This window comes from Oxyura jamaicensis, chromosome 9 (genome assembly GCF_011077185.1).
Source record: "Oxyura jamaicensis isolate SHBP4307 breed ruddy duck chromosome 9, BPBGC_Ojam_1.0, whole genome shotgun sequence".
Classification (NCBI taxonomy): domain Eukaryota; kingdom Metazoa; phylum Chordata; class Aves; order Anseriformes; family Anatidae; genus Oxyura; species Oxyura jamaicensis.
The window spans coordinates 12481428-12506037 of NC_048901.1; the positions used below are offsets into that span (position 1 = coordinate 12481428).

At 46.0% G+C, this 24610-nt stretch overlaps 1 protein-coding gene across 1 annotated transcript in view; it reads right to left on the reverse strand.

Annotated features, from left to right (window-relative positions):
* Positions 1-24524, reverse strand: part of GPC1 (glypican 1) — a 198576-nt gene extending 174052 nt beyond the window's left edge. The window contains exons 1-2 of the mRNA XM_035335113.1: positions 24189-24524; positions 23853-24155 (exon numbers count right to left, since the gene is read on the reverse strand). Of these exons, the coding sequence (XP_035191004.1) occupies positions 23853-24009 (157 nt within the window). The 5' untranslated portion in view covers positions 24010-24155; positions 24189-24524. The remainder of the gene's footprint in view (positions 1-23852; positions 24156-24188) is intronic.
* Between the last annotated feature and the right edge of the window lie 86 nt (positions 24525-24610).

The window sequence follows — 24610 nt, forward strand, 5'->3', positions numbered from 1 at the left end:
ATTACCTCCCAGTAGACTTTCTCCATCTTTTCTTAAACTATTAAAGGCAGGCAGCCCAGGTCCATGCAAGAACCTTTAACAACGAACTATTTAGTCAATTCAACCGCATAATGAAGATGGATTTTGAATGGGAGGCATGTGGAGACTGCTGAAGGCCAGAAAGTGAAAACTGTATCAGTGAGGGGCATGTCTTAAGCAGGATTTCCAGTGTCTGGAAGGCCAAGGCACCAGCCAGCCACAACAGCTGTGCCAGCCAGGAGCGAAGCAAGGATGTTTCTTGCTCAGGTTCACATGAATGCATCCACAAGGCCGAAAGGTGACAGTGCTCCTGTGGGCTGCTTGCACTGAGCAGGGCACAACCAGCCCTGCTCTCTGGGATGGTCAGGTTTTCAAAGGGATGGTTCAGCCAGGACAGAAAATTGGAACTGCTAATAGAAATCAGCGAGTTTGAGCTTAAAAATGAAAATGAAAATAAAAACAATATTTCGGGATTGCTTTATAATGCAAACGTAAAACAGAGGATACTATTTAAAATACATTGTAAAAGTACTGACACTATCTTCCTAGCGGCAGAGCCCTGACAAATCGCCCAGCCACCTACATGCATTTATAGTTGTGGCTGTCCAGGGATCACTTACAACTACATTAGCAATGGAAGACATTAGACAGGGAATTAATTCCAAGAAACTAGAGTCTCATCAGCAGAAAGGGAATGAAGAAATCATAATTGTACGCAATACGGCAACAGGACAGTGTATCAGACAATCTCCTTGATAAAAGAAATGTGAATTGTAAAAAAAAAAGTCACGCAGTCAGCATGCGGCAAAGATGGCCTGAAGAAACAATCCTTATATCCCCTTTAGGCTGCAGAATGCACACTTAACATTCCATTTGCGGTGGAAGACACATCTGGTCCCTGAAAAGCCGAGAACAAGGACTCCTCAGCCCGAGGACTGCTTCTGCCAGGTGTAATTGTGCGGCTATGGCCCCTCAGGCTGCAGGCAGCCAGCACCCACCCCAGGGCACCCGCTGCACAGAAACAGACGAGGTTTTCTGCAGCAAATTTCTCTCTTAAATTCAAGGAGACTTGAAATTGAAGAGTATACCAACTGCACTGCTATTTTGTGTGCTTGGTTTGACAAAATGGGATCTGGTATTTTAGATGGGCATACCTCTTTATTTACTTACTCTCTGACAGGATGAAAGAATTTGTGCAGTAATTCATGTGTTGTATTTCTCTGTCCTGAGGAAGCAGAGAAAAGGTGCTTGAAACTGCCTTAATACACTGTGCAGTACTCATTCTGCAGTCCTAAAGGAAAATTCCAAAAAGGCTGTTAACCCCTGACATACCTGTAGTCACAAATCTCAAGTCTGTTAAAGTACTGTGGGGCAAATAACCCCAATATTCTCACCCTGGTCCTTCACTCCTCCTCACAAACCTCCATCAGCAACAGAGATGTTTGGTCTGATGGGGTATCCCTTCTCTCAGGCTTTCCTTCCATTGCTGATGTCTGGCTCCACACACACATAAATGACGGCAAGAAACGAGCCCAACTTCATCCCAGTTTCTTTCAGCCCAATTTTCAGCCTGCTGTCCCTACGGCAGGGCAGGTACGTGACACAGAAAGGAAACAACCAGCAGCCCCAGCGTGGATCTCCCAAGCCAACAAGAAGCTCATGGAGACAGCTGGGCCCCGAGCAGGAGAGGAACAGCTGAGCACTGCAAACCACAAAGGCTTAATCAGATGGAGGCCCTTACTGGTGGACTTGTGTACCCAACTGAGGTGCCTTTTTTGTTTGTTTTGTTCTGTCGCTGATGAGTGGGGCAGCGAAGCACGCTCCAGATACAGGCACACACCTGAACCACAGACAGAGTGCTCCAGGAAGAGTTCAGACCCAGTGACGGCCAGGTCTCTGTGGCCGGAAGCCTCTGGTCCACGTTTCTCAGCCTTGAGATGGTGACAAACTTCTGTCGCAGTCAAAATCCAGGGCAGGTGTGGGAACAGCCCTGCTGACAATGCCCACCTGTGCATGAAGGGCAAACCAATTCCCTGAGGGGCAGACCCAAATTCACAGCCTGCCCTTCGCCCCTGTGCGCCAGGTTACCGCCTCAGGCAGTGCTGATCACACAGACCAGTCTTCATTTCGGTCAAGATTTCCCACTCCTTCCTGTTCCCCAGCTCCCTACTACTCACCTCCCCTTCCACAAGCACAAAGCCACATCCCAGCTCTTTCCACCACATATCTTCATTAGAGACAGAAGTCCTGAGCGTGAGCAGATCCTACACACGTAGTCCTCACGAGGCACGAGCACACTGCCTCGCCAACTCGCTGTGCCAAATCACCAGACCAAAGCATTTGAAGCCAGGCTCTGCTGGTGGAGAGACACTCGGGCAGCCTGTCTCAGGCATCGTGTCTCTGGCAACAGGCGCAAGGCTGAAACTGCAGAGTATGGCTCTAGACTAGGTACAGATTGATCACAGAAGAGTCTGACTTGTTATTTAACTGACACACATCCCAAGCCTCGTTTTCAAGGAACAGTCAGCTTTTCAAGGGACAGACTAGGGCAAGGTCATTCAGCGGGCTGTAAGACCTAGGGCCAAGCAAACAGAAGGATCTGTTGGAGTGGGATTGCAACAACGGCTTCCAGTGAAGTCAAGAAAAGTGGAAACAGTTCAGTCTACGCAGGTGAATTTGGAAAGCCTGCTCCTGAAGTGTTCTGTGTGCCAGTAACTGAACTGGCCAACGGAGAAGCCCTAAGGCTTCAGCCCAGTTGCTCTTCCCCATTTGTTCTGAGCACCGGACCTCCTGCCTGGCGCGAGCTTTGATAGCTGACAGGGGTGTATGTGAGGGGATGCAACAGAAACATGAAGACTGACGTGCTTCTGCTCAAAGTTACCAGGGAAATCGTAAACCCCTGCCTGTGACCCTGCTGCAGAAAGAGAAGATTTCTGGCTCCAGAACCATTAGTGCGTATCCTTTCCTCGTGACTAAATTCAATAAAACTCAAGCCCCGGACCTCTGTGTGTGACAAGTCAGATTTTCACCTTGTCAATCCTGACAAAGGGTCTTTACAGACTGTCCTTGTGCACCACGGGCAGCCCTCCTGGGGCCTCATCAAATGCTGCAGAAATACTGCTGAGAGCAGAGGAGCCCAGACAGACAGCTGGTTTGGGAAGCCCTGTAAGCTGTGATCTGGACAAGCAGGAAGCAGCTTCAATTTGTCTAGACTTCTGGTTTCTTTGCATGAGACTGGTGTTTATGTAAACAAAGCGAAAGCAGAGGCTGCAGTGGTGACAGACAAGCTTGAGAGCTTAAGCAGAGGTTAGGATCTATGATCAGGTTGCGCCTTAGAAGCGCTTTTTTATTTAAAAGGAGCTGTTAAACTACCAGACTGGACAAGGCAGGGAGCTTTCCGTTATGAATTATAGGTAAGCTCTCTGATGTAGCAAATGCCAAATATCCTGATGCTCAGATAAATGCATGGGAAGAGGTAGAAAAAAACACACAGAGACACCTCATTCTCCAATCTGGTGTGAGTTTATAATCAAAGATTTTTTTTAGAGGCCAAGGGCCAGACTTTCAAAAGTACTCCCATACAGATCTTAACAGGCAGTTAGATCTTCAAAGAGCTCAGCTCTGATTCAGGCACATAAACGAAGTGGACAGATTAAAACAAAACAAAGCAAAACTCACACTGACACAACAGCAGCTGCCTGTGTCCACAAGCAGCTGAGAGAGAAATGTGGGCCGCTGGGGAGAGCTTTGGCAATGGCACTTGGGTCAGAGGCGCCCAGCTCCATTGCTTCCCCTTCCACAGCCTCACCCTGTGACGCTGCTGGGAAAGGTCCCACTCCTCCTGTGAGGTGCTGGGTGCCAAGAGCCTTGCAAAATCCTGCCGTGGGAATGAAGCTGGAAGAAGGCACCATGGGCAAAGCATCAGAAAACACGGTATGCTATCAGGGGAAGACTCAGAGGTGGTGAAGTGGCCTTAGAAAGTAAGCCCCATTTTGGGGTAAAGGGCCCCATGGGATTTGGCAACTCAAACACATACATTATATTGCAAACAAACACCCCAGCTTTTGCAGATGTCTGTGAAGTGCTGTCAAACAGCTGTGGAGAAGGAATATGAGGAAGTTGTCCATAAGAAAACGCTTAATTCAGACCAAAAAGGCAGGAGTGAAAGAGCTTGGCAGATCTTCTGAGAGTAAAGCTACAAACCCCACTTACTGGATTTCCCAGTATCCAGACTTTCAATCTGATAGAGTTGAAAGACGCTGCTCTGGCCTGCCAGAGCCCTGAACCAGCCAAGCTCAGCCCAGCTGCTGCCGTTCACAGCTACAGCAGCACCTCTGAACAGCAAGCTCCTAGAGAAACAGCTTTCCCAGCACACCAGGGACAGCTGAGCAATGCTGGGTAACTGTAAACCAGTTCAAAAAATTTATATGCAAGTATACTTTTTTTTTCCAAAATGTAAGTAACTAATCTATCTACTTAGAAGATTCTGTTGTTTTATGTTGTTTTTTGTTTTGTTTAAAACATTTATGATTTTTGTTCCCCACCATCCACTTGCATGAGTCCACCTAAGAGTTGAGTTGTCTGTGGAAGTAAGAAATGTTACTTTTGAAGAGACATCCAAGTCTGCTAGTGGAAGTATTAAAAGCTGATATCCTTTTGCTGGTGCTATGCTTGGCCCTCTTACCCTCCACTACCAGCTGTCATTACCAGTCAGCCTAGGACTAGGACCTGGCAGACTTCTGGTAGACAAAAAATCTGGAGAGGTGAATATTTTACCAAGGTTCGCAGATGCTAAGAATCCTTTAATTTTCCTACACTGCCCTGACTCCCACAGCACTGAGGACCCACTGCAGGATGGCCTGCCCTGCCCTCAGCAGGATAACTTATACCTGCAAGTTTTCTGGGTTACAATGAGAAGCCCCGGGTCAGAGTGGAAGTGTTTGGTTGCACTGTGGACAATTCTGGGCTCGCAGGGACATTTTTGGTGTGTGTGATGAGGGGTTCTCAGCACCCTGCACTTCAGAAAGAGACCTGCCTTCAGGATGGCAGGTATTATTTGCAAAAAACAGCTGCAGAGCCAAGGCAGTGCACAACCTTCCTCAGTTTGTACCACCATAAACATCTGTCCCATGGAGTGGCAAAGACGGGTCGTTAGAACTGCCCAGTTGCTGTCTCATGAAGAAAGGTTAAAAGGCTGGGGAGCTCTTCTCTGCAGTTTCATTTCTAATATGTACCAGAACAACAGTGATTATTTTGATCTCATCTGTCATCTCTTCTTTCTTGGCCTTTGTTATCGGTCTGTGCAGCATTTCATGGCTGTTGGTGTCTTGAGTACATGTGGAGACATTCATCAGATCTTTGTGCATGAGGCTGAACAGGATATCACAGGACTACTTTTCACGATCCAGTTGTTCTTTCCCACTCTATGTATTTACGAGCTAGCCTGCCAGACTTAATCCTTCTTGTCCAAGGCAGGAATGAAGTCCAGTAAATTGTACTTACCAAAAAGAATCAGCTACACTGTAAAAAACAAATTCAGAATAGGCACAACCACACGGAGAGTTAATTTCTGGGTATATTAAACTCATCAGGACATCTCACTACTCTGCCTTTTTCCAGATGAATTTTACAAAACAGCTTTTTGAGCTGCTCCAATCATGTTTCTTTATCAAGGAGCGTCCTTTCTTGTTTCCACAAAGCCAAAGCCTGCTCTGTAGAGAGTCCTGAAAATAAGAGATAGGCCCTGAATATCTGTCACTTGAGAGGGTAGCTTAGATTGTTTTTAATAGTTTGTGGTACTCATAACTGGTTTTAAACTGACAGGGGAAAACGATGAAAAGAATAAGATCTGTGATTCTGAGCTCACATCAAAGAGCAGCTTTAAAGAATGAGTAAAAAGGCTGTCAAAATAGGAAGGCTTACCCAGCTGCCTAACAAAACAGGCTTCAAACAAACAAGAAACAGTGGCCCTAAACAAATTAACCAGATAGTGGAAAGTATTAGTTGAAATGTAAATATTTAACAGTCCCCTTTTCTACTAAGAGAAAGACAAAAAGCATCCCAAAAAAAACTGATCACAAAAGAGATTTTTTTTGCTGTACAAAGAAAGCACAGCCATAGGATTTGGAAGTACTTACAGTTCTTTTCTGCACTACTGCCTACGTTAAGTCATCAGCCTGAGATCAGCTCTCCATTACACCGCACAGTCTACAGACTATTCACTCCCTGACACGAATTTCTCCTACAAGTCTTCTTTAAACTTCCCTTTGTACCCCCGGCTTTTTAACTGCCATCACAAACCTTCAAGATTTAACCCTAGGAGACAAAGGAGCAGTCTCCTGATGCAAAGATTAATGCCACTCTACAAAGAAGTGCAGACACATGAATTATCCACAGGTCTTTCATTCTGACAGAGCCTTTTGCCCCCGGCAGTTTGCAAGGCAGGTACACGCACACACCCTGCCGCTGGAATGGAGCCGCCTCGAGGGTGAAAGGCAGCAGCCGGCAGCTCCCTCTTGGTTTTGCTTCCCTCTGGATCTGCAACACACAGAGCAACAGCAGTTTCCAGAGCTTTTCCTCCTCCATGCTGAGCTACCCCAGAGCAGATGGTGTTGGGTGCTTATACCTGGAGCAGTGCTTAGCAATCCCAGAAATACTTTTCCTAACTTGTCTTTGACATTTCCGAGACTAGTTCAGCTTCAGAGATGAGTAGATTCGCAGTCACCAGGCTCGAGGAGAGACCATCAGCCATTGCAGGCAAGTACTATTCAGTGTGGGAGCAAAATGCTTCTGGCAGCAGCCACTCCTGTTGCCAACCAGGATCTTTTAGGTCCTCAAACGCCTCAAGCAGCTCCATTTCCTTTTGAAAGCTGTACCACTATGACCATCTGGTATTGTCCTCTTCCCCGGTCATCTCCCTGGGGAAAAGAGGGTGTGACCATTCCTTAGCATTTAAGCTTTATTAGTAAAGTCCTTTAATGGATTCAGCTGACCAGATGATCCAAATGAATAAGAGCCATGCAAGCTTGCACACTTTTTCAGTTTAAAACAGATGAAAGAAAGTGTTTCTTGATGCAGTGGGTGGTAAACTTCTGGAGCTTGCTGCCATTGGCTCTGTGGAAGCAGACAGTACCCATCAGGCTTGACAACAGATTCACGGTCCATTAAAGGACTGGGAAGGGATGTACTTGCTATTTCCCCAACTGTAGGTGTTGGGGAGTACAAAGTGAGAGGCTTCAGAAGGGTACCACGACCACACTCCCTCCCTAAATGCCAGCTTCTGCTATCACTGTTGTGATAAATGCTAGTATTTATCACACTGTGAGAGCCTGCCCAGCCAGACAGAGCACGATGTGACCTAGTCAGACGTTTCTTATGCTCTTATCAGGCAACTACCAAAGTCCCTGAGGCACCACTCCTAGGCTTGGCTGTAAGACCAAGGAACAGCTGCCCTGTGAGGGTCAGACACCGCGTGTGGGTACATGGAACCCTCAGAAGCTCCAGAGCCCTGCTTCTGTACTACTATCAGGCAAAACCCATAGCCCAAAGCACTGCAGAAAGAAGCTAAACTAGTCTTCTTCATCCTGAGTTGTTTGCACACCCATTAACATCTAAAGCATGTGTCTCACTTTGGTGGGTGCAGCTCAGCAGCAAGTCCAGGGAACGCAGCTGTACAGAGGATGGTCATGCAAACACGCTCATGCACAATGCAGGGGTGGGCTGGAGAAAAAAGTCACCCAACACACCGGTTTTTCTGCTCGATTTGATGTGCTGCATGTGTGATTACTGCAGAAATCAACGTGGGTAATTAGGGCCATCTGCACCCAGTGCGACCGTTTGTATGTGTATTCATAGTAACTGCAAGTTAGTTAGGCATGCCGCTGCACAAACATATTAAACAGCTAATTAATTAAAAAAACAGACCTCGGCTTAGGAGGAGCCCATCACCAACTCATTACAAGGATACATTTTCTCCATCTGTTAGATATCTGCCTCCCTTCCCCCCCCAAGGTCACCAGGGAAGATGCAGTGGGCCTGCAGCCTCCCCAAGGCCGTGCTGGGGCTGTGCACACTCTGCTCAAGCCCCTTCTGCTGTGCAGTGAGGCTTCAGACCATGCCTGCTTCTGGAAACACGACCCTGGCACCTCCACAGAACAGAAGAATGCTCTTGGATTACCTCAGGTGCCCTTTGGGTTAGATGCCAAATGTCTCTGCACCACTCCCAGCACTCCACTGCCAAGCACAGAAGAGGCTAATTGCATGCCCATTAACGGGGCAGCAGAGCAGCAGCCCAAGTGAACATCCCATAAAATGCTGGTTCCTCTTCCACCTCCTGTTTCTATGGCAAACTCCTAATGCAACAGGAGATTATAAATACACAGAGGACGGCTGTGCCCCAGTGCTTCACTGGCATATGGTTCTGTCTTCAGTCAGAAGCCACGGATTTAAATTTAGGGCTGGAGCAGGAGGTTAGGTTTCAAAATTCCAAGATAAATCCTCAGAAAGAAGGCAATAAGACCAGAATTTCCTCCCTCTGGTACAGCCTTAGAGCAGATGGGAGCACGGAGTCAGTGCTGTTGAGCAAACCACAGCTCTTGTGCAGCCCTGAAGTGCTGTTTCCAGCTTCTCGGCTACCTGGAGACAGCCACAGCTCCAGACCTTTGTCCCAGCTGCTGTTCCCCTGGCACTGGCCAAGTGGCCTGGGCTCTCAGGGGACGACCAAACTTTAGGGAGAGAGATTTGCTCCAGCTTTTGACTTACAGCAATCCCTTCTGTTACAGCAAAGGCTGCCAATACTCCACCTCAGGTTGAATCAGCACTTTCAATAGCTCCCCATCCTTTTCGAAAGGGGTGTCAGTGCAAAGAGGTAAGCTACAGGCATAACAGCTCGGGACATTTTCACTTGTGATAAAAAAAGGAACACATACATTTCAAATCATCATGAAATACCTGTGAAACAAACCAAACCCTTCTTCCACATGAAATGCAATGTGGAAGAAGCCACTACAGTCCAACAAAGTGCAAAATGTTTTTATCATCTGGCACTGTCAATGCTTTTGAAGCATAGATACCCTAGTTCTTGAGTAGCTCAAGACAACTTCACAGATTTTACTTTGCTTATCCTAGAGCTAAAGAGGCAATTCTCACTAAGAAAGGGAAAAACAAACAAACAATTGCTCCATGTGCTGGCACACAGGCTCCAGCCAACGGTGCTTTATCAAATGATACCTATGAAAATACCACATTTGACCAGCCATTCTGATGGCTTTACGCTTGCTAAGAAGTCTTCTGACATTCCCTGCAAATCCCCCAAATTTCTACAGCTTCAAATGTGTCCTAAACTCTGTAGAGCAGAAAAAGGCAGAATGCCTTGCTGGAGATCCTGTCTGCAGCTCATCTTGACTGCTGCAAAGGGTTTAGGGCAGGACTGAAGCAAGCGAGCACCACGCACAGGCACTTTGAACAGTTCTGGATGATTCTGCTGCAGGACCACATCAGCATCACTGTACGAGGGCTTGCTTTACATGTAGACACACTTTCTTTACACTTTCCTCCAAGCACTGACTTTACCATTGTACAAAGCACAAAGTTATTCTGACAGGATCCACAATTTCGTCCTTCTAAACAAAGGAAAATACCTTCAAACAAACTTCATTCAACATGGCAGAACAATGTGTCTTCTCCCACCCCTTCTCTGACTGTCCCCTCTGCACCAAGGAGCGCACACACCCTGAGCAAGCCTTTTGGGATGGTCTGCAGCCTTCAGAGCTCCTGCCTGCTTGTCCCAACCAGAAGGAACTACTCTGCACGCCAAGTTTTCCTCTGGCATTTTCCCCTCCTTATGCTGCTTGACCACCTCAGCCCTGCTGAATCAAAAAAGTGTCACCTAAACAAACCCCTCCGTCCTCAGTTCCTCAATCATATTAGAAGCAGCATATTAGATGCTGAGTTCAGTGCAAAGTAAGCAGTATTTTTATTTGGTTAATTAGAATTGCTCATCAAATGAAAACAAAGGAATGATTTACTGCAGAACTGGTACAGGTAGTTGTTGCATAAGTACATTCCTGCATATTTGGCTACTTTTGGAATATTTTTAATTAACCGTTTCTCCTTGGCTAATGCAAACCATAGAAAACAAGGAAAGAGGAGTTTCACACACGGACACTGCCGAATCCCTCAACTGCCAGCTCTTTTTTTTTTTTTTTTTTTCTTCAGGGAGGATTTTAAATTAAAAGCAGATTGTCTTCATTAGTGTTACCAGAAGCCATGTAACTGCCAAAGCTGACAGAAACACAACTGTGATTTGTGCATTTGGCAAGTGTCATTTTCTCTTTCTACAAATGCTGGTAACATCATTCATATTAAGAGGGCTTTTGTGGGGGACACTGGGCAAGGAACAACTCCTTCCCTAGGAGTGGAAAAACATCTCCAGAGCAGCAGCTTAGTATTCTAGGATGCACAGGATCTCTCTCCTCGCTTATTTTGCAAGAAAGCCTACTGCATTAAATTTGGGCTGAAAATGGTCAGACAGTAGAAGTGCTACAAACTGTCTTCTCCCGATGACTGAGCAGAATACGGTAGCAAGCCCATAATAAATATTTCAGCACCAATCTTTGACATACAGCCATACTCAACCTTTCCGTGACACGCTGCCAAACCCTCAGCAGCCATTCAGAGAGGTTTCCTACAGAAATCTGTTCTCTTTATCTCAGTCTAGTTAAAAAAGCTGGTAACACCCTCATAGGAAAATTACATTTCTAACAACAGCAACCGTGTTTGCAGGCTTCACGGTCTTCTCCAGAGCCTCGGCTTCAGTGATAAAGGGAAAGCCTTGGTAGTATTTTCCCTCTTTCAAATTCCTGCATGAATAGCTACAGAACTGATAGAGGCATGTGTGTGCAAAGCAGCCTGCCAGTCTCCTCCTCGCCAGTAACTTCTGGCATCCAGTTTTTAGTCTTAGAAAGAAAGCTAAACATACATAAACAAGGTGTTTAAAAATAGGCTGATGTAGTTGAGTTTCTGTTACATGCCACAGTGCAGATGCTGGCCTTGAGGGCTGAGTAGAGGTGCAGATGTGAAAAGGAAGCAACAGGGGTGACCCCAATGCCCTCTTGGGTCAGCAACAGCCTCCTGAGCACTGCCACCATGGCACCAAGCACATCTTGCTGGCACGACGCAGTGCCACAGCCCAAGCCTGCCATGCGTGGCTCACCAAGTCTCACAATGGTAAGACTGTGACAATTTTAGGATGGAAAAAAATAGAGAAATGGGGAATCTATAAGCACATTGCACATGCTCAGGGGCATGGCACTAGAGATCACAGCACCCCTCAGTGAGTTATCTATTCCCTTGGCTATAGCTGAAATAGGAAGGTCTGAACACTTTATTAAACTTTGCAGGAAGCAGTTTAACACAGTAAGTATTACCACAGTCACAAATGGAAAGTCTGTCTGTGATAATTAGGATTCTACTACATATGGTTTTATTAGATGCTAGCTTATAACCAAGATAAAAATAGCTGGCTACATAGCAGTCACCAGTTTCTCAGCTGACTTAAAAATAAAGCAACAAATGTAGTGCAACGCCAGGCACAGAACCAACCGAAATAATGTTAACCTATATTGAAGCCTGCAAAGGTACCAGCTGTACACTTACACTTGAACGTAACCCAGAGCTAACGTTCAGTGACTCTGTGATTTTGGTTTGTATCTTCAGAAGAACTGGAGGATCCGGCTCTCGTTGCGTAGTCCAACTTTTTTCTCCCACAGTAAGCAGAGTTCATTATCTGCTGAACCAAACACTAAGCAATGAGTTAATGACAATTAAACTGGAAGAGATACAGATTCGAGGAATTATGATCTGATCTGCTAACTAAATTTAGATACCTGTAATCAATTAATAACAATGGAAAACAAAAAACAAGAGAAGAGCCGCCAACAACAAGCTTGTAAAAGTCTGTTTAGTAAGGCCCATGCATCTTGGTTGGGTTGAACAGCACAGCATCTTCATAAACCAAAAAAATTGTCTTTGTAGATGAGTAACAGAGGCAGAGCACGGCCCTAAATTATGCCCTTACTGTTTATTATTCATGTACCACAGGACTGATGAGATTTATGGTCCCATTGTGATAAGTACTGCAAAGTGAAATATAGTGGAACAGTGAGATGCAGTACTCCAAGACTTTATAATTTAAAGACAAATTACAAACCCAAGATATTATAATTTAAAGACGGTAACACGCAGATGGGGATTGGAGATACAGAGAGATTAAGCAACTTGCCCAAGGTCATGCCAGATGTGTGCCAAAGCAAAAACCTGAACTCCCATCTCTGGAGTATCAGCACAGGTTTTGTCTTACATATGAGAACATTGCTTCTCCTCCTTGATTTCACTAGATATCGTGTTTCATAAGCTAACAAGTAAATTCAGAAAACACAACCATTGCAGGGTATTACTGGAAGGACTTCCTTTCACCCCTACTCCTCTGAAGACCTTCATTAACGCCGGAGCTTCACCTGCGCATCCCCAATTTGTCCACATGTGGCATGGCTGCATTTGCACAGAATTACAGGATAATTTAAGCTGAAGGGCCCTCTGCAGCCATCTAGTCCAACCATTGCTCAGAGCAGAAGCCCCAGGGCCTTGTCCACTCAAACTCGGAATACCTTCAAGGATGGATATTCCCACCACCTCTCTGGGCTCTTTTTCCAGTGCTCAATCAATAAAGCTGAGAAAGTCTTTCCATGCAAATAATTTCCCTGGTTCCAACTTGTGCCTGCTGCTTCCATTCTGTCCCCACACCCAGCTCTGTGTTCTCTATTCCTGCCTGTTCAGTAGTTGCAGGTAGCAGCAGGAATTCCCCCAGCCTTTTTTTTTCCTAGACGTTACTCCTCATTGCTGAACAAGTCTAGATTTCACTGCTTCCTCTAGTACATCACGTAGCGTAGCACCCTAGATGTCTTGGTGGTCTCTGCTGGGCTTGCTCCAGTACAGCCATACCTTTCCTTTACAGGATAGCCCCAAACCAGGAATTGTGCTCCACACACCATCTCACAAGTGCTGAACAGAAGGGTACAATTCAATTGCCTCCCCCCCCCCCGTTTTTTTTTTTTGCATGAAGCATGCAAATAGTTATTTTCTTTTATCAATGACTGTGATTTTGTTTCACTTCACAAAACAGCACAGGAACGTTGTTTTGTATTCCACTTCTGGAATTTCACTTCTGCTGGGGTCTCAGTACACACAGACATCAGTTTCTGAGAGCAACCGCTGCTCCAGCAGAGAATTCCAGAACAGGGCATTTGGGATGCCTTTTTCTCTAGCTGGCAAAAAGGATAGCCCTGTAAGCCTTAGGGATGTAACATGTTCAAAGTGTATCAGTGACAGCAGGGTAACATGAGACACCACGTAGCTGGATATACAGATACCAGTAGATATATTTAGGAGTTTGTGTCCCAAACACTGTTGCATAGTGTATTGTTAACAGTAAAAAACACTTAATTTATGACTGTGAGAGGAGATTGCTTCAGTACAACACAAACAGTAGTGGCAGTGTCACTTATTAAGACACAACTCATGCCCCCAGACAGCTGATCCAGGGTGCTGGGACAAACAATACAGCAGTTAAACACAGTGGCTTTCTTTCCTGGTTTTCAATTGAAATGCACCCACTATCAGAAGGTATTTGCTCTCTGTTTGTTTTAGTACGAGCAAAGTCACAGCATAATCTTTGCTAGTACCTGTGAAGATTTACTGATGAAAATTCACTTTAATTATCCCTACAGAAGTGCTGTCAACATTTGTTTTAGGTTTCCCCCTAAAGTGTTCCACAGAGCAGCAGAATCAGTTCACTCAGCAACAGGCAGTGATCCTGACACAAAAGGCATTTGCGTGGCAGATCCCACAACTGAACAGAGCCGTCTGTGTGGACAAGGCAAAGCCAACTGCCCCCCACACTGCTGCCAGGATGAGACAACCAGTTAGGTGTCAGAAACGTGCAGGGCTCTGTGTGTAACCACTCACCTTCACACTGGGAGGCCTCTGCAGGTGGGAGAACAGGCTGGGAAGACAAGCTGGGCTGAACCAGCAGCACCAGGAAGAAACAAGCCTAGAATAGGCCACATCCCCTCACCCAGCCAAAGCTGACAACGGACCAGTTTAAATTGCTCAGTGGGCTCAAGAGGCTTGTCAAAATTCCCTTTAACCCAGGAATTGTTTCATGGCAACATGTGGTAACCTCTCTTACAGCATTATTTCATACAACAGCTGCCTCCAGATTTTCAATGAAAGCTAGCTGTACATTCTGTCCCTTTCAAATACGAAATTGCTTCCATTGCTAATGGCACCAGAACTGGAAGCGAAGCATCAGAGACCTGGCTTTGCACTGGAATGAATCATTTCAGCATTTATGTACACGTTTAAAGCTGTACCAATGGCTCCTTGCGCACACTACTAGACCCCAGGTGGGTGCTACATCTAAGTAGCGCACCATACGCAGTGGTGACTTACCCAGTTGCTTGTTTATGAACACAGGGCTCCCATTCATCACAAGCCCAGCCTATATCCACCATGCACCTACAGATGCTTGTATTTTGGGCACAGAACAGCCAAGCTGCAGGTCAAAAAGTAGCTCTGAAACTTCATGAACAGAAGAGCAAAGGCTAGGCCACCAGCACAGTGTATGCCTGAGGTTGGACATCAGTTACCTCAGCAAGTCATTCTCTAGCACGATAACCCACTTCCCTCACACTGCAGCCCATCAAGCAAAATGCTCACCAGGTAAACCAAACCTGAAGAGCAATTCACAGCACTCTGCCCTACTCTCCCACACCTTATTCCCTCTTCCCACGTCTCTCACATATCACCAAAATAAACTATTCTGTGCACTAGAGTTTATGCCACACTTCCCATATCCAGACTTTCTGCCCATAACATTAATGTGTAGCAGAGATACTTCAGTCGCTTACTATTAACTGATCAAGTAAAATCAAATACAACTTCCCAAGACACAGCAAGTCCAACAGTCACTGACCTGAACCAGCATAACGCAGAGCCTAGAAAGAGGACAAATGCACAGACTCACCTAGGAAGACACAACAGTCTCTGACCTGTAGTCACAGGAGGTACCTGAGGGCAGTACCTCCGTGGCAGTACTGAGGAACAAGGTTTCCCTACTCTTGCTCTCCGTGCAGGTACTCTATTACCCAATGTGTTACAGAGATTCATGCGTATATTTATATAACATCGTATCATCACTTCTGCTCATCTAGGCTTAAATTAATTTATGGTACACGCTAGTGACAGATGAAAGGAAGAAGCATTCCAGTTTGCCTTTTCTGACCTCCACAGGCATTTCCCTCTGCCCCAAAGCACAAGCAGCCAGGACGCTCCCCACCAGACAGGAGGGGACACAAGCCCTGGGGAGGCTGTCCCTGAATCAATGAGACTTCTGCCCATGGGTTCCCACTATTGTGCAGCCCTTCCTCAAACTCACAGCAGATGAGTCTCAAGTTTGGTTTGGCCTTAAAGAGCCTCCCTAATAAAAATACCAGCCTCCTTCAATGTGTAAGCCTCGATGAGACCTCCCACAAATGAAAGGGGAGTGAGAGTTTTGCAGGGCTTGTTTGGATTCTGTCACAAAGCCAAACAGATGTTTGTGAAATATAAACTGTTATACAACGGTTTTAAACTCACACAGCTGTGCACAGCCAAGCAACTGCATCAGGCAGTTGCTCTCTTAAGGTGTTCTTACATCTAGGGACTTGATATACAGCTTAATAAACCAAACTTCCTGTAAGTTATTCACTCTATCTCATCCCAATACAGCGTTTACACTGGAGGAAACCACTGATAAGAAAAAACTGAAGAGGCTTTTCCAGGTGGACAGTGAAAATCTGCAACCAGATGGGAACCAGCACTCAAGATGTCCATCCCACCAAACCCTGGGGTAATTACAGCACCTGATTGCCACCATTTTTATATCACTTGATTTTGGCTCATCTGGGAAGACAGCAGAAACAGACGGGAGATGCTAATACAACAGCCCTGCTTTGCCACTTGTACAAAATTCCCCCAATGCTCCGCATGGCCCTCACTGCAGGATTCACTGCAACGATGTGAACTGGGACCAGAGGAAACTGAAGTAGTTTCTTACCTGTATTAAAAAAGTAACATTAATTTTAATTCCTGACAGCACTTTTATATTTTTGTTTATGAACAGAAACGTACAACCAAAAGAATTTCTAAAATGCTTCTATTTTAGAAACATGCCTGTCTGCTCCAGTTGAAAGGCAAGAGACTTGGGTAAAACTAGTGGAAACATGCCAACTAAATTACACAGTATAGTTTTACAATCCTATAAAACACCAATTTTTTTTGCAAGCCAAAACTATTTGTCATAGAGAATTTCATGTTAGTCATATAAAAGATTGACTGCACATATAAGTACTATCACATTCTTCCCAAAATGATGCGGTAAAAGTGAAACTTTTGTTGTTTTTTAATACTTCAGAAGAACGCATAGCAATTTAAAAACTTGTTTTACTCATGTTGCTAGCATAGGAGTTCCTAACAGCTGGGTAATTCTGTCCTTTTGATTCACTCTGCACTGTAAATGAAAAGGCACAAAACATTATATTAATCACCATTGTGTTGACTGTACAGAGACTATAAAACTAATTTATTTTCTAAAACACAGAGCTAGAGCACTGTGGGTAACTTTCACAGCACAGCCTGATTATTCAAATTGTACAAAAGGAAAAAAAAAGTTTCCCATGTCTGACAAATTCCACATAAAACAGGAACACATTACTGGGAAGATGTCACAGACCCAACTCACAGCTCTGTCACATCTAGACAAGCATGTTAACTTTCTACAGTCTAAAGCTTTGCTATTTTTTGTGAAACAATCTGGTAATGGAGGTAATCTGATTCCCTGGGAATCAAATCTTTCTTAAAGACAGGTTTCACCTGTAGGGATATAGCGTATTGTGAGCGATAAAGCATCAAAGCACATAGGCATCACAGGAGAGAGTATTCTGTCCTTCACATGTGTAGAAGGTAAAAAAAACATACGTGGTTTTGGTTTTATTATTTTATTCTTGGTAACTTCAAGGGTAAAGTTCCTAACACAATTGCAGCTAAGGCAACTTTCTACAAACTACAAGACATGATGGAATAATCTTCTAGCAACTGCTACTATACTTCAGCAAGCTTCACATTCTTACTTCTCCAGGTCTCTCCCTATCATGAGACAGATCCATTCTCACAGCTGTCAGGAAGACACTGTCAATCCTCATTGAACAGAAAAAAAACAAGACCATAATTCTTCTGGGGGGATTTAAAGATGAAGAACCTATGCACTGACTTGTTTCATGCCAGCACCCAAGCCGATGGTGTGGCCACCCCAGCATGCTGCCCACTGAACCACTTACCTTCTTACAGTTGTGACTGGTAGTCAACTACTGCACATTTCATAGACACCTGCGTATTTGGAGAAGCACTGAAAAAGCCCAATTCTGACCGAAATTATATAGGTGGAGACACTGAGGTGAGGGACTTGCTTAGGATTTTTTTTTTTTAGAAAGACTTAATCTATGCAAACAGTTCAGAAGGGACAGATGAAAGCGAGCACCACTCACCCCCCTCACCTTTCCTGGCACACCACCTGAAGCAGCGCTTCCAGAGGTTTTCTGAAGGAACACCCAACTACCACAGACACTCTTCCACGGGAAAAGCAGAATAAGTGACTCTATACATTTGCTGTGTGCCTACAGCAGCACAAAACATTCAAGTGGATATTGGAGGACCTTTGCCTACATCAAAAGACAATTGGAGCCAAGCCCAGGTGGCACAGGCAGCAGCTGCTCAGCCCAGCGAGCACAGGGAGCTTGGTGTGCGCAGCTGCTGCAGGATGGGATGCCTCACTGGAGACAGCCTGCTGGGGGGGAGGGCTTCGTTACTGCTTCTCTGAGCAGCAGCAACACGTGCACACACCAACTTGGAACCTTCCTGCAGGAAAGCAATTGCATTTGGCGGCAACATATGCCCCAGCACAGAAGCTGGGCAGAGCCAGCAGGGCCAGCTGAACACCGGAGCAGCATGCTGTTTTGACACCATCCCCATGGTACGGCTACCAGCCACTAGGTGTACAAAAAAGCAACACATAGGACGAAGAAAGAAACCCAATATACAAAAAAATGTTGTGTTCAGTAGCTGCCAGGGCAGCAAACAACAATTAAAGCCTGGAGGTTTGCACAGAATTCTGATGTTTGTTTTCCTGTTTGAAATTCCCAACTACTACTTCAAGCTCAACAGAACAGAACATAGATGCAGGAATTCTCCCTGTACCAGCGACACCTGGCAATTCCCCTCCTACCTACTTCGTTCTTCACTTTCACAATCTCACAAAACAAGCAACAGGAACACCTGAACTATAGCATGGTAATGCTCGACCCCTGGGCCCACTGCGAGACTGAAGCCCAGCACTGACCCAGGCACACAGTGCCAGGACTGTGGCACACAGTGGGGGCAGATCGCTTCTCAGACCAACAGCTCTGTGAGGCAGCGGCCACCCTTTTATCCTGCCTTCATTGTCCATACTGTACCCAATGCAATTTGGTGCTGCACTAGAAGCCCACAATGCTCCCTCCAGGCGGGTACAGAGCCTGTGCTCAGCAGCTGGTGATGGGTAGGTGCTCTGTGCCCAATCTTTTCCATGAGTGCTGTGATCTGCGAGGAAAATAAAACCTCTGGCTCTAAGTAGACATTTTTGATAATCAAGTTAGCAGCTCCCTCCCTGCCTTTAGTTAAGTCAAAGCACACTTAATTACTGGAATTACCCAGAGGAATACCTCTATCCGGTCCCCTCAATGTGAGACAATTGTACTGAAAGTGATAGAACATTAAACCAACTGTTTCACAATCCCTGCCAAAAGTTGCGCAACTCCTATCAAACACATCCAGCATATCTAGAGATTGACTGACATCTGTTCTTACACAAAGCAAGGGCAAGAACAGAAAAGGCAGAGACAAGGTGAGCACTAGTGTCACAGGGTGGTAGGCATCTCCAGCTATATATGCACACAATCTTTTTGGAAAATATCAGGCTTAATCATGTTTTGCTTCACCAACAAAAAGGAGCTGTTGAAATAGTTTTGTCAGACACAGCTGATAAGGATAATTATGTGCTGAGAGCTTAGTCATCCATATCACAGTGACAGAAAGGCAGCTTCTCTTAAAATAATGTCACCAAGACAGAACTCTAAAGAATATCTAAGTATAAAGCTTTCCAGATTTCAAATGTAGCAGAGTAGCAGGTCCGCTAAAACACACGCTGCTCCGAACGATAGCTAACCACTAGAGGGAGCCCATTTTTCTCCATAAATCTAATTTTCATAATTGTTTTGTATGCACACATTCTGTGCTGACAAATTAACACAACAATCAAAGTGTAAAACAAACTATACATATTCATATAAACTTGTATAAGTTAAACAGAAATGGAGATACACAGTTCAAGCAAAGCCTACTCCAACATTCGCACCAATATACTTGCCAGATGGAGGAAAAGGCACAATTCAGTGTGATTTGCTATTTTTGATGAAGCATTCTAAACCCAGCAGGCTAAAATGGCCATTCCAATTTTCCCTTAAATTAATTAGCATAAACTGGTTGATATTGTGTCCAGAAGTTCACCGTATAGCAGCTAACCTTGAGAAATTGTGTCCGCCTCGAATAAACACAAACCAAATGTGGCAACAACCTCAGAGTGGCTCCCCTTTCAATTAAGCGGTAAAGATCCTTCTGTGGGAGTGTAGGAGCCCCAGATTTGATTTTTTGTACCACAGATGCAGGTTTGCCCATCTTTATATTTATGCCTTTTGTACTGAATCTGTTGGAATTTAAAATGGCATCCCATCTTGTATTTTGTTACCCTCTTCATACTCCGAGAGCCTCGTCCAGCCCAGCCTTGTAGCCAGACTTGTTCTTTACTTAGCTAACATTCCACCAAATGACTCTTCACACACGTGCTTGGCAATGCTTTCCTTACAGGAAGGCATTATGTGGCCTATAATGACTGGAAGATGAAAACAGTTTGGTTGTGACTCCTTTCAGCTAAGGAACCAGGAAAATGGAGTCTTGTGTCACGTAACTGGACCAACAGTGATACTGATGCCCGTAGTTCTTCTGTGCCCTCCTCTTCTGACACATTATACCCATCCCCACGTCAACCAGCAAAACCAAGGGTAAGGCAAGTCAAAGAAGGATTAATCTTTGAAATAAACAAACTGAAGTAAAAAGCACAAGTCTAGCCTAAACAGAGAGCAAGGGCCAATGATATCCATGTCGAATTAAAATTCTTAAGTCTTCTCCAGGACAGAGGAGAACTATCACAGCTTGAGACACTGGGAGCAGTCAGAATCAACAACACTAAGGCACTCACATCAAGGCATCAGAGAAAGGTGGATATGCTCCCTGACGAGCAGTATTTTCTGCAGTAGGCTCTCTCTTCTGTCACCTTACTATGAACCCAAGAAGACCACCAGTCCTAGCACTGGCACTAAGAGGTAGACCTAGAGCATGGCTCTGTAAGCACCCTCAGTCACCAGAGGAGACCTGCAACAGCACATGGGTAGCGAGAATATGGGAAAGCAGAAACAGAGGTCTGCCACCTCCAGAAGAGTCAAGTGAAAGTAGAAGAACTCAAGATAGCTCTTGAAGCATTTATCCATATTTTTTTAGGAGTCACGGAAAGTGGGTGCAGGTCACCCAGCCAGTGAGCTGGAACACTCCCACCCAGGAAAACCTTGCTCCAGATAGTTTGGCTTTATGGGAGCGAATGCTGTAACTTTCCCAAACCCAAGGGGCAGGGAGCGCTTCCCCCAGCATCAGAAACTCTCTTCCAGGAAGATCTGCACCTGAGAATATGGGTGTACATCGGCCTGTCAGGATTACTAATACGAACAGACGCTTCTTTCACATTTGGGAATTTTGCCATTGACTTCAAAGCAGAGATATAACACCTTGCGTATTCCCTAAACACACTTAATAGCAGTACCTGACACATTTTAAGTGCTGAGGCACGTTAAAGGCATTCTGCACTAGCAAAAAAACAGGCACCCCTGTCTAGGTGTTTTGTAAGAAATGTGGTAGGCCAAGAGTCTGTCCCTAAATCAGATGCCTATCTGTTAGCCAGCTAATAATTGTGTGACTGCTTCTGTAACTGATCTGAACAGTCATAAGCAGGGACTACCTTCTGCTGAGCTGTGGAGACTTTATATTACTCATAATCCTCTTAAATCATAACAAAGAACACAGATTATAAGGTGTAAAGCATGCAATAAATATGCTAAAACCAACATAAACACAGCCATTTCAGCCTGAGTCACGGTCTACATTATGGGAATACACTAAACTCCTTTTGAACTCCAGCTCCAGGAGTGCAAGCAGCAAGAGGTTTGGCTCCTGGTGCCAGGCTGGTGCGACAGCAACCCACACCAAGCAGCACCTGGAGCCAGCTGAAAGCAGAGAGGAGGACGGTCAGCCCAGCAGGGCAGCACTACTTTGGGGACAAGGCCACGGTGCTAAAAAAGGAGTTTTCCCCTTTGCAATGCAATGGAACAAGAAGGAATAGAAAGATCCTCTTGGAGCAGGGGGAAGAGAAGGGCTGTTGCCTCTGAGGGACTTGGAAATGAGACAACACGATTCTTGGGGTAGCTCTTGAACATCTCTAACAATACAGAAAAGGCCACCATTAGGAAACCTGACACGTGTCCAACTGGAGCCATCAATGAACCATCTTCAACAGCATTTTAAAATGTAGCCCAATGGCATAGCCACTTACAGGTGTCAATCACGTGCAACTTGTCAAGACTCTCTGTGTATAGATTACAACCCCCATCATCAACAAACTGAACTAAATCTGTTAAAACCAGCCTCAAGTGATCCATCGAAGTGTGGAGTTAGACACTGTGTGATACTGTACTTACTAGTTGTGGGGATACCACAGGAAGGTCTTGAGATTCTTCCTTTTGGACAACAAAACCAGCATTAACTTCTGCACTAACCTGCACAACTGCTAAAAGGCATGGACAACACACAACACTACATTTTAATAGGAATGCTTACGAGGCTAGTATTAAAGCACACCGATGTTTTAACTGCACTGGGTGAGTACTACAGCAACAGAACAGGGCGTTCCTGGATATTTATCAGTCATAAGATACACATGATAATTACTAATGAAAATCATTAAGTCCGTTAGCCATTCTAAAGACCAGGCTAATAACAGCAGCAGAGCCAAGTTTGCACGTCAAACCTTTTTCCCCAGAAGCACTTCTTTATATTATTTTCTATGTGGTATTCCTCAAATTTTTATAGCATTTATCTGTAGAGTTTCCCTGTTTACAGCAACAACCAGAAATGCCCATTTTGATACTACAATTTTAACTACTGATGCTTAGAAAAAACAAGGTGAGCATTCAAAGCACCCAGGCGACAAAACTCCTGATTGCTAGAAGCACTTGTGTCCTGTGTCGCTTTTTGAATCACAACAACGCGTAGGGACGTTTTACTCACTGCTAACCTCTGGTCTGTGCTGCTCAGAACTGCAGCTAACAAGATCCTGTCTGCCCCCCCCAGTACTATCGCTGCATACAATGTCACAGCCATCTCCCCAAGTATTTGTAAACAAGACAGTTTGTCTTCCACGAACATTCCACTTGAAACATGACTGCTAATGTATTCACATTTTAATAAGTAGATGCAAATTTATAACAAGCCACTTTCTTGCTTAACTGAATTACTGTTCTATTAATAGTGATGTTCAAATGATTTTGAAATTCCCCATTGTTTAACCTCAAGGACTGTTCATTTTATTTTGGATATTCACTCCTGGTTTTAACTTAAGAAAGTATTAATTTGTTCACGTTTATGAGACACTTATATAGCTCAGCCTTTTCCACTCATGGGTCAAACAATGAATTGGTTTCCCTGTAAAACTACACAATGAAATATTCAACATAAGGCATTCTGTAGCTTAGATGCGAACTACAAACTGCAATTTTACTGGGATGTCCCTGTAGGTTGGCTTCGGCACGTACGCCTGCATGTTTTATGCTTTGTCTGAAGAAAGAAGCTCCCGCAAGTGAGGAGAAAGCTCTCAGATATGGGTCACATGTTAGCGTATCAAAACTTACTCACGATTAAAAAAAAAAGCCTAAATATATTTTCCCTAAGCTTTCTGAGGGAGAACATAGGGACGAACAACAACAGCAATTACAAACAACAAACATAAATCAGACCTTGAATATTCTTTGGTAATTCAGAGGTTTTCTGTAAAGAGGATGAAATTAAGCAGGATTTCTCAGAATACCAACAAAAAAAAGAAAGGTGGGCAAGAAGACACACACTGATGTAGGTTGCTCAGGTTTCCTCTGTGTTTTACACACTTGACACAGGGTCATTTTACTCCCATTTCATTTTTAACAACTGCCACGCGCCGTTTACGGGTTTGTTTCCCATCTAAGAGAAGATTAAAAAGAAACAAAACGTAATTCTTCTCTCTCTCGTAAGCTCGGAGCATTTTCCGGCTCTAAGACCGAAACCCATTACAGTTTGATTATCCCGATTTCTGCCCCCAAAGCCCAAAACCGTTTCGGTTGCGCTCGAAACAGAAAGGAGACAATGAAAAAAGCGCCCCGAGCCGAGCCCCGAGCCCACGCCGCGGTCACCCCGCTCCTCGCCGCGCCGTTCGCACCGCCCAGGAGCCACGGCGCAACCCGGGGTGCTCGGGGGGAGCCCCTGGGCTTCGGCCGCCTCCCCGCAGCACTCACCGGAGATCTCGGCCTGGGGCACGCCGCTGAGGCTGAAGCCCTTGGCCCCATACAGCTGCCGGACCTCGGCGCAGCTCCTCGCCTTGCTGCCGCTGTCACCGCGAGCCGGGGCGGAGGCGACACACAGCAGCCAAAATCCCCACGGGAAGAAACGCATCCTTCTGCGCTGGCCCCGCCACCTGCCGTGCGAAGGGCAAAGCCAAGGTCCCGCGGCGAGGAGGCGGCAGGGGCCGGGGGCGCGGCCCCGTCCCCGGGCAGCCCGGCGGGACGGCTGGCCGAGGGGGAGCCCGGCTCCCGGGAGCTGCCGCCGGCGGGCGAGGAAGGCGCCGGGGAGCTCAGCCCGGGCAGAGCGCAGCGGGCCGGGGGGCAGAGACCCCAACCCGGCCGGGCCGCTTCCCCGGCGCGCTCTGAGAGCCCAGAGCGTGACCGCGGAGAGGGCTTTTGTTCTTAGCGCGGCTGCATCCCCGGGCAGTCCCGCCGCGATGCTGTCGAGCTGAGCCGAGCCGATCCGGGCCGGGCAGGCTTCGGGGCTGCTCTCGCGGCTGGGCTGCGCCGCGCCGGGCCGTTCCGTGCGTGCGCCGGCACCGCTCCACCTGCGCGCCGAGCCGGGCGGCGGGGAGGCTCCGGGGAGGCTCCGGGGAGGCTCCGGAGCGAGGCCGGGCTCCCCCCGCCGGACGTGGCATCACGCGCCCGGCGCCAATCCCGCGCCCGGCCCGGCCCCGCGCTCCGCCCCCGCCCCCGCCTCCCACCCGGCCCGG